This window comes from Montipora foliosa, chromosome 6, assembly GCF_036669935.1.
Source record: "Montipora foliosa isolate CH-2021 chromosome 6, ASM3666993v2, whole genome shotgun sequence".
NCBI classification, from domain to species: domain Eukaryota; kingdom Metazoa; phylum Cnidaria; class Anthozoa; order Scleractinia; family Acroporidae; genus Montipora; species Montipora foliosa.
This window is the reverse complement of record NC_090874.1, coordinates 23200413-23210412: the sequence shown is the minus strand read 5'-3', so window position 1 is coordinate 23210412 and position 10000 is coordinate 23200413. Positions and strand designations below refer to the sequence as shown.

At 39.9% G+C, this 10000-nt stretch overlaps 1 protein-coding gene across 28 annotated transcripts in view; it reads left to right on the top strand.

Moving 5' to 3' along the window:
• LOC138008882 (uncharacterized) overlaps nt 1-10000 on the top strand; it is a 63442-nt gene that overhangs the window by 10922 nt on the left and 42520 nt on the right. For 19 of the 28 annotated variants that reach the window (XM_068856171.1, XM_068856164.1, XM_068856191.1 and 16 more), the window contains exons 2-5: nt 1621-1674; nt 3033-3110; nt 4445-4498; nt 5852-5905. In XM_068856171.1, the coding sequence (XP_068712272.1) occupies nt 1621-1674; nt 3033-3110; nt 4445-4498; nt 5852-5905 (240 nt within the window). The remainder of the gene's footprint in view (nt 1-1620; nt 1675-3032; nt 3111-4444; nt 4499-5851; nt 5906-10000) is intronic. The other 9 variants (XM_068856170.1, XM_068856184.1, XM_068856168.1 and 6 more) reach the window with 8 other exon arrangements.

Below are 10000 nucleotides of genomic sequence, written 5' to 3'. Positions count from 1 at the left end.
ATATTCTTAATCTGTTTGGCCAGGTCATCGCCAAAAAGAAGTGTTGTAATTTTTGTACATTTTGAACATACTGACTGAAAGCTTTTATTAATATGAGGCCTTAACTCATCCCTCCTCTTTACTAAGGTCACAAAAATAGCGTTCCCAAAAAAAGTCAACATATCTGAAAGCTGGGGGAGGATACTAGAAAGATGAATTTTCTCCTTGTGTGGGCCCATTTCCATTAGTAGGGCTAACGCTCACATGGTTCATATGGGGTAGAAACTTAGCACTTAACATTACACTCTAATCAGTTAAGTCTGATGAAATAAAACTGCTACACGGCCTACGTTTGCAAAAACGTAATCCTTCCTTGAACTTGTACATGTTTATTGCCGTGACTTTAACATCTTCAGTTCCCACGGCCTGCTTCCGTCTGACCTTGTAGCTAGGTCGGTAGAGCAGCGGTGATCCAACTCAAAGGTCGTGGGCTCAATTCCCACCCTGGTCAGAATTTTTCTCTGTTCTTGTGTGGGCCCGTTCCCATCAATAGGGCTAACGCTAACATGGTTCATATGTGGTAGAAACGTAGCACTTCACATTACACTCTAATCAGTTAAGTACCTTACAATTACTTTGGAAAGTGACCGCTGACTTGTTAGTACCGAAGGAAGTATGCAAATTAAGCCTATTATGCGTAGTCCATCGGAATAGAATAGGCAATTTCCGAGTTAATGTCTACCTCCTCTTCAAACCGAGTCAAAGTGCAGGGTTAACGTGATGGTAATTAGCTCTACTTAACATATGAATGAAAGCTAATTTTTGTAAGAAAAGCTTCGCACTTACATTTGCTTTAACGAGGAGGCAGACATGAACTCAGAAACGGCCTATTGGTAAATATGTCATGCATAAGAGAACAAGCCATTTCAAAATAAGATGGTACCAGAGAAAGAGATGGGGATAGCATGAGATGTATATTACTAGTAAAAACACTAGCCGAAGGGCACGTTTCTGTGAGACAAATATCTTTCGCAAATCAACCTGCGCAGCTAGCGCTTGTCCCCAAGCAGCAATGCCATAGGATGTAAATTGAAAATCAGAGAACGACAAATTTGAATTTACTTATTTAGAGGGGCGCAGTATCTTAATCATGCAATAATTCCAACAACTCTACTTATATAGTCAATATGAAATTTCCAGGTTAAAATTTTATCGATAAGCACCCCCAGGAACGTCACGTATACCACGCTCTACCTTTAAATACCCAGCAAGGACTCGGAAGTAATATTCAGTCATTTGAAAACACCAGCCACTTGTAAAGGTTCAAACAGCATTAATAATTCAAGAGCCCAACGGCCTATCAAAACACCGATAAAAACACTCCGTGTATGAGCTTTTAACTCATTAGACAGTCCTCGATATTCTTTACACAAATAACACTAAGAGGACAGAGCTTGTTTTCTCGTACGCTAATATTCTCCTCTCACAATTTGAACCATTGTTCTGAGTCCAGATGGGCACGCTTTTTGTGGTATGTTTTTTAAGCTGTCCAAAAACCTCGCAGCTGGGTCTAAAACCACAGCTGCTCGTGTTCTAAACATTACTTAAAGTACATTTTTTTTCTTTTTGCTTGATCAACAGTATCATCGGTTCCTCTTCATAAGCCACCCATGAAATATCCAGACACGCGAGAAGGTAATAGACCGCAAAGATCGTTAGGTTTGTATTATTAGCTTCGCCTAATAAGGGTATATCTTTCTAAATGTTTGTGTTTATTTAAATCTCAAACGTCCCAATTTTTATTAATTTTCCTGCGACCACCACGTCAATCCTTTTTAGTAGGGGTTTAAGCTAGGTTGAGTGCACAATTCATCCTAGGTAAAATGGGGATCACGAATTTAACCTAGATAAAAACGGATTCAACCTGACAACGGATTTTACCTGCAGCATAGCCAGCCACTCGCACACAACGCATAGAGATGCAACATATGCTTTACTGGTAAAACTTGATCCAAAGAGTTGTTACACTTTGCTTTGTTACATTTCGCGTTGAAGAAGTCGGTTACATTTTGGGGTTGAGATTGTTACAATTGGCTTTAAAGAAATTGTTACATTTTGCGATAATGTTACAAGTTACGTTACTTGTCACATTTTATGCTAACGTCTAAGGATCAGTGGTGATCTCACGCCAATTTTCTATGCGATTGGTTAAGTTGCTAACACAGCTTAATACCTCTCATTCAGGCCTTGTCCTTGTTTGTCCTGCTTGTTGCTGCTGGTACTGGGACTTGAGTACGGTATACGGCCTCCTCCGGACGAACCTCGTCGGAATCCAAAAAGAGGACCCTTCTATAATCGTGTTCTGAAAAAAACAGTTTTCCCATCTGTGCAAATGCCAATTGAACGTAAATCACGACTTGAGGAGGAGACTCTCATTAAAATTTTATTCATTACGCTAATATTCTTAATCTGTTTGTCAAGGTCATAGCCAAAAAGAAGTGTTGTAATTTTTGTACATTTTGAACATACTGACTGAAAGCTTTTATTAATATGAAGCCTTAGCTCATCCCTCCTCTTTAATGAGGTCAGAAAAATAGCTTTTCCCAAAACAGTCGTCATATCTGAAAGCCGGGGGAGGATACTAGAAGGATCAATTTTCTCCTTGTGTGGGCCCATTTCCACTAGTAGGGCTAACGCTCACATGGTTCATATGGGGTAGAAACTTAGCACTTGACATTACACTCTAATCAGTTAAGTCTGGTCAAATATAACTGCTACACGGCCAACGTTGCAAAAAAGTAATCCTTCCTAGAACTTGTACATGTTCATTGCCGTGATTTTAACATCTTCAGTTCCCACAGTTCAAACAGTTCAGTTCGTACGCTGATATTCTCCTCTCACAATTTAAACCATTGTTCTGAGTCCAGATAGGCACTCTCTTTGTTGTATGTTTTAAAGCTGGTCAAAAACCTCGCAGCCGGGTCTAAAAACACTGCTGCTCGGTTTCTAAACATTACTTAAAGTACATTTTTTTCCTTTTGCTTGATCAACAGTATCATCGCTCCCTGATCATAAGCCACCCATGGGATATCCAGACACGCGAGAAGGTATTAGACCGCAAAGATCGATAGGTTTGTATAATTAGCTTCGCCCAATATGGGTATATCTTTCTCAATGTTTGTGTTTTATTTAAATCTCAAACGTCCTAATTTTTATTAATTTTCCTGCGACCACCACGTCAATCCTTTTTAGTATGGGTTTATGCTAGGTTGAGTGCACAATTCATCCTAGGAAAAATGGGGATCACGAATTTAAACTAGGTAAAAAGGGATTCAACCTGAGAACAGATTTTACCTGCAACATAGCCAGCCACTCGCACACAACGCATAGAGATGCAACATATGCTTTACCGGTAAAACGTGATCCAAAGAGTTGTTACACTTTGCTTTGTTACATTTCGCGTTAAAGAAGTCGGTTACATTTTGGGGTTAAGAGATTGTTACAATTGGCGTTAAAAAAATTGTTACATTTTGCGATGTTACAAGTTACGTTAGTTGTCACATTTTTTGCTAACGTCAAAGGATCAGTAGTGATTTCACGCCAATTTTCTATACGATATTGGTTAAGTTGCTAACACAGGTTAATACCTCATTCAGGCCTTGTCCTTGTTTGTCCTGCTTGTTGCTGATGGTACTGGGACTTGAGGACGGTATACGGCCTCCTCCGGACGAACTTCGGCGGAATCCAAAAAGAGGACCCTTCTTTCTTCGTGTACTGAAAATAACAGTTTTCCCATCTGTGCGAATGCCAAGTGAACGTGAATCACGACTTGAGCAGGAGACTCTCATTGAAATTTTATTGACTTCACTAATATTCTTAATCTGTTTAGCAGGGTCATGGCCAAAAAGAAGTGTTGTAATTTTTCTACATTTTGAACATACTGACTGAAATCTTATATTAATATGAGGCTTTAGCTCATCCCTCCTCTTTAATGAGGTCAGAATAAAAGCTTTCCCCAAAAACTTCAACATATCTGAAAGCCGGGGGAGGATACTAGAAGGATCAATTTTCTCCTCGTGTGGGCCCATTTCCATTAGTAGGGCTAACGCTCACATGGTTCATATGGGGTAGAAACTTAGCACTTCACATTACACTCTAATCAGTTAAATCCGGTCAAATAACTGCTACAACGGCCAACGTTTGCAAAAAAGTAATCCTTCCTTGAACTTGTACATGTTCATTGCTGTGACTTTAACATCTTCAGTTCCTACAGTTCACACAGTTCAGTTCGTACGCTAATATTCTCCTCTCACAATTTGAACCATTGCTCTGAGTCCAGATGGGCACTCTCTTTGTTGTATGTTTTTAAAGCTGGTCAAAAACCTCGCAGCCGGGTCTAAAAACACTGCTGCTCGGTTTCTAAACATTACTTAAAGTACATTTTTTTCTTTTGCTTGATTAACAGTATCATCGCTCCCTGATCATAAGCCACCCATGGGATATCCAGACACGCGAGAAGGTATTAGACCGCAAAGATCGATAGGTTTGTATAATTAGCTTTGCCCAATATGGGTATATCTTTCTCAATGTTTGTGTTTTATTTAAATCTCAAACGTCCTATTTTTTATTAATTTTCCTGCGACCACCACGTCAATCCTTTTTAGTATGGGTTTATGCTAGGTTGAGTGCACAATTTATCCTAGGTAAAATGGGGATCACGAATTTAAACTAGGTAAAAAGGGATTCAACCTGAGAACAGATTTTACCTGCAACATAGCCAGCCACTCGCACACAACGCATAGAGATGCAACATATGCTTTACTGGTAAAACGTGATCCAAAGAGTTGTTACACTTTGCTTTGTTACATTTCGCGTTGAAGAAGTCGGTTACATTTTGGGGTTAAGAGGTTGTTACAATTGGCGTTAAAAAAATTGTTACATTTTGCGATGTGTACAAGTTACGTTAGTTGTCACATTTTTTGCTAACGTCAAGGATCAGTAGTGATTTCACGCCAATTTTCTATACGATATTGGTTAAGTTGCTAACACAGGTTAATACCTCATTCAGGCCTTGTCCTTGTTTGTCCTGCTTGTTGCTGATTGTACTGGGACTTGAGGACGGTATACGGTCTCCTCAAGACGAAGCTCGGCGGAATCCAAAAAGAGGACCCTTCTTTCCTCGTGTACTGAAAATAACAGTTTTCCCATCTGTGCGAATGCCAAGTGAACGTGAATCACGACTTGAGCAGGAGACTCTCATTGAAATTTTATTGACTTCACTAATATACTTAATCTGTTTAGCAGGGTCATGGCCAAAAAGAAGTGTTGTAATTTCTCTACATTTTGAACATAGTGTCTGAAAGCTTTTATTAATATGAGGCTTTAGCTCATCCCTCCTCTTTCATGAGGTCAGAAAAAAAGCTTTCCCCAAAAACTTCATTTTATCTGAAAGCCGGAGGAAGATACTAGAAGGATCAATTTTCTCCTTTTGTGGGCCCATTTCCATTAGTAGGGCTAACGATCACATGGTTCATATGGGGTAGAAACTTAGCACTTCACATCACACTCTAATCAGTTAAGTCTGGTCAAATAACTGCTACACGGCCAACGTTTGCAAAAAAGTAATCCTTCGTTGCATGTACATGTTCATTGCCCTGACTTTAACATCTTCAGTTCCCACAGTTCAACAGTTCAGTTCGTACGCTGATATTATCCTCTCACAATTTGAACCATTGTTCTGAGTCCAGATGCGCACCCTCTTTGTTGTATGTTTTAAAGCTGGTCAAAAACCTCGCAGCCGGGTCGAAAAACACTGCTGCTTGGTTTCTAAACATTAATTAAAGTATATTTTTTCCTTTTGCTTCATCAACAATATCATCGCTCCCTGATCCTAAGCCACCCATGGGATATCCAGACACGCGAGAAGGTAATAGACCGCAAAGATCGAGAAGTTTGTATAATTAGCTTTGCCCAATATGGGATCTTTCTCAATGTTTGTGTTTTATTTAAATATCAAATGTCCCAATTTTTATTAATTTTCCTGCGACCACCACGTCAATCCTTTTTTGTAGGGGTTTAAGCTAGTTTGAGTGCACAATTCATCCTAGGTAAAATGGGGATCACAAATTTAACCTAGGTAAAATTGATTCAACCTGAGAACAGATTTTACCTGCAACATAGGCAGCCACTCGCACACAACGCATAGAGATGCAACATATGCTTACTGGTAAAACGTGATCCAAAGAGATGTTACACTTTGCTTTGTTACATTTCGCGTTCAAGAAGTCGGTTATATTTTGGAGTTAACAGATTGTTACAATTGGCGTTAAAGAAATTGTTACAATTTGCATTACTTGTCACATTTTTTGCTAACGTCCAAGGATCAGTGGTGATTTCACGCCAATTTTCTATGCGATTGGTTAAGTTGCTAATACAGGTTAATACCTCATTCAGGCCTTGTCCTTGTCTGTCCTGCTTGTTGCTGCTGGTACTGGGACTTGAGTACGGTATACGGCTCCTCCGGACAAACCTCGGCGGAATCCAAAAGAGGAACCTTCTTTCCTTGTGTACTGAAAATAACAGTTTTCCCATCTGTGCGAATGCCATTGAACGTGAATCATGACTTGAGCAGGAGACTCTCATTGAAATTTTATTGACTTCACTAATATTCTCAATCTGTTTGGCAAGGTCATCGCGAAAAAAGAGTGTTGTAATCTTTGTACATTTTGAACATACTGACAGAAAGCTTTATTAATATGAGGCCTTAGCTCATCCCTGCTCTTAATGAGGTCAGAAAAATAGCTTTCCCCAATACTGTCAACATATCTGAAAGCTGGGGGAGGATACTAGAAGGATCCATTTTCTCCTTGTGTGGGCCCATTTCCATTAGTAGGGCTAACGCTCACATGGTTCATATGGGGTAGAAACTAAGCACTTCACATTACACTCTAATCAGTTAACTCTGGTAAAATATAAGCTACACGGCCAACGTTTGCAAAAAAGTAATTCTTTCTTTTACTTGTACATGTTCATTGCCGTGACTTTAACATCTCCAGTTCCCACGGCCTGCTCCGTCTGACCTTGTAGCTCAGGTCGGTAGAGCAGCGGTGATCCACCCAAAGGTCCGTGGGTTCAATTCCCACCCTGGTTAGAGTTTTTCTCTGTCCATGTGTGGGCCCGTTCCCATGAAATAGGGCTAAGGCTAATCTCTTACCCAGATCCACTCTGTAAATGGAAATGTCAGATCTGGCAAAGTTCGACAATACATGCTTTTTCATTGGCTACTAAAAAAAAGGTTGCGGCAGTGCAATCTACCCTCGGATTTGCTTATTTCGTGGGGCACTTCAGTGAAGGTAAAGTGAAGGTTTAGTTTTCGCAAGTGCATGTGCTGTTTTGAATGAATGCCAGTTGGTGCGGAGGAAAGTTTTGTTTTTTTCCGACGCCGGAAAAGCTTTACAGTTGAGGAAAATCATTTAAAAAAAGGCGGCGTTTGTGTAAATGGTACCGACGAAAGCCCCACGTTCCCTGCCACTCGAATAAAGTTCTGCGTAGCTGGCTACGCGGTACTCAGAAACTAATAAATTCAAGTTGAAGTATGTATTTTATTTAAAACAGTATTTCTCGTTCTTAAAGCGTGACTCGCGAATTAAGTAGTGATCAATTGTGAATTTTACGGTTAAATTAACTGTATTTTTCACGAGATCGTGTCAAGGAAATAGCGCTCGTTGCAGTGATTAGGTCTAAGCACTCTTTAACATTTTCGCTTTCTATTACGGTTTGGTTAGTTACACTTTTCACGAGATGGTGTGAAAAAAATAGCACTCGTTTATTAAGCCTAAGCGCTCGCTTCAGTGATTCTGCAGTTGCTGCGACAATTAAACAATCTCGACCGTTCAAAAACAAATCGCTTGTAGCGCTTCTTTCTGTTTCGGCTTAAGTTTAAGGCCTCCTTGTCCTCTGCCCGAAGAATCTCTTCAAGAATACTCTCGAAATCCATGTTTATTCCGCAAAATCACCCAAAAATCACAATACAGAGTACGAACATGCGCAGTGATAGATAAGCCCGTATTTCGGGCCTCGCTGGCACTGAGCATGCTCATAATAGAACTTTACCAGATCTCTCTTCCGTATGACATTGGGAGATCTGGGTACAAGATTAGGCTAAGGCTAATATGGTTCATGTGTGGTAGAAACTTAGCACTTCAAATTACACTCTAATCAGTTAAGTACATTACAATTACTTTGGAAAGTGACCGCTGACTTTTAGTACCGAAGGAAGTATGCAAATTAAGCCTTTAATGCGGAGTCTATCGGAATAGAATAGGCCATTTCCGAGTTCATGTCTACCTCCTCTTCAAAGCGAGTCAAAGTGCAGGGTTAACGTGATAGTAATTAGCTCTACTTAACATATGAATGAAAGCTAATTTTTTGTAAGAAAAGCTTCGCACTTAGATTTGCTTTAAGGAGGAGGCAGACATAAACTCAGAAACAGCCTATTGGTAAATATGTCATGCATAAGAGAACAAGCCATTTCAAAATAAGATGGTACCAGAGAAAGAGATGGGGATAGCATGAGATGTATATGACTAGTAAAAACACTAGCCGAAGGGCACGTTTCTGTAAGACCAATATCTTTCTCAATCAATCTGCGCAGCTAGCGCTTGTCCCCAAGCAGCAATGCCATAGTATGTAAATGGAATATCAGAGAACGACAAATTTGAATTAACGTATTTAGAGGGACGCAGTATCTTAATCATGCAATAATTCGAACAACTCTACTTATATAGTCAATATGAAATTTCCAGGTTAAAATTTTATCGATAAGCACCCCCAGGAACTTCACGTATACCACACTGTACCTGTAAATGCCCAGCAAAGACTCGAAGTATTATTCAGTCATTTAAAAACACCAGCCACTTGAAAAGGTTTAAACTCATTAATAATTCATAAGCTCAACGGCCTAGCAAAACACCGATAAAAACGCTCCGTGTATGAGCTTTTAACTCATTAGACAGTCCTCGATATTCTTTACACAAATGTACTAAGAAGACAGAGCTTGTTCTTCCGTACGCTAATATTCTCCTCTCACAATTGAACCACTGTTCTGAGTTCAGATGGGCACGCTTTTGTGGTATGTTTTTAAGCTGTCCAAAACCTCGCAGCCGGGTCTAAAAACACTGCTGCTCGGTTTCTAAACATTACTTAAAGTACATTTTTTTCTTTTGGCTTGATTAACAGTATCATCGGTCCCGTTCATGTACCACCCATGGGATATCCAGGCACGCGAGAAGGTAATAGAAACCAAAGATCGATAGGTTTGTATAATTAGCTTCGCCTAATATGGGTATATCTTTCTAAATGTTTGTGTTTTATTTAAATCTCAAACGTCCCAATTTTTAATAATTTTCTTGCGACCACCACGTCAATCCTTTTTAGTGGGGGTTTAAGCTAGGTTGAGTGCACAATTCATCCTAGGTAAAATGGGGATCACGAATTTAAACCTAGGTAAAAACGGATTCAACCTGAGAACAGATTTCCCTGCAACATAGCCCGCCACTCGCACACAACGCATAGAGATGCAACATATGCTTTACTGGTAAAACTTGATCCAAAGAGATGTTACACTTTGCTTTGTACATTTCGCGTTGAAGAAGTCGGTTACATTTTGGGGTTAAGAGATTGTTACAATTGGCGTTAAAGAAATTGTCACAATTTGTGTTCCCTGTCACATTTTTTGCTAACGTCCAAGGATAAGTGGTGATTTCTCGCCAATTTTCTATGCGATTGGTTAAGTTGCTATCACACGTTCATACCTCATTCAGGCCTTGTCCTTGTTTGTCCTGCTTGTTGGCTGCTGGTACGGGACTTGAGTACGGTATACGGCCTCCTTCGGACGAACCTCGGCGGAATCCAAAAAAAAGTACCCTTCTTTCCTCGTGTACTAAAAATAAACAGTTTTCCTCTGTGGCAAATGCCAAATGAACGTGAATCACGACTTGAGCAGGAGACTCTCATTGAAATT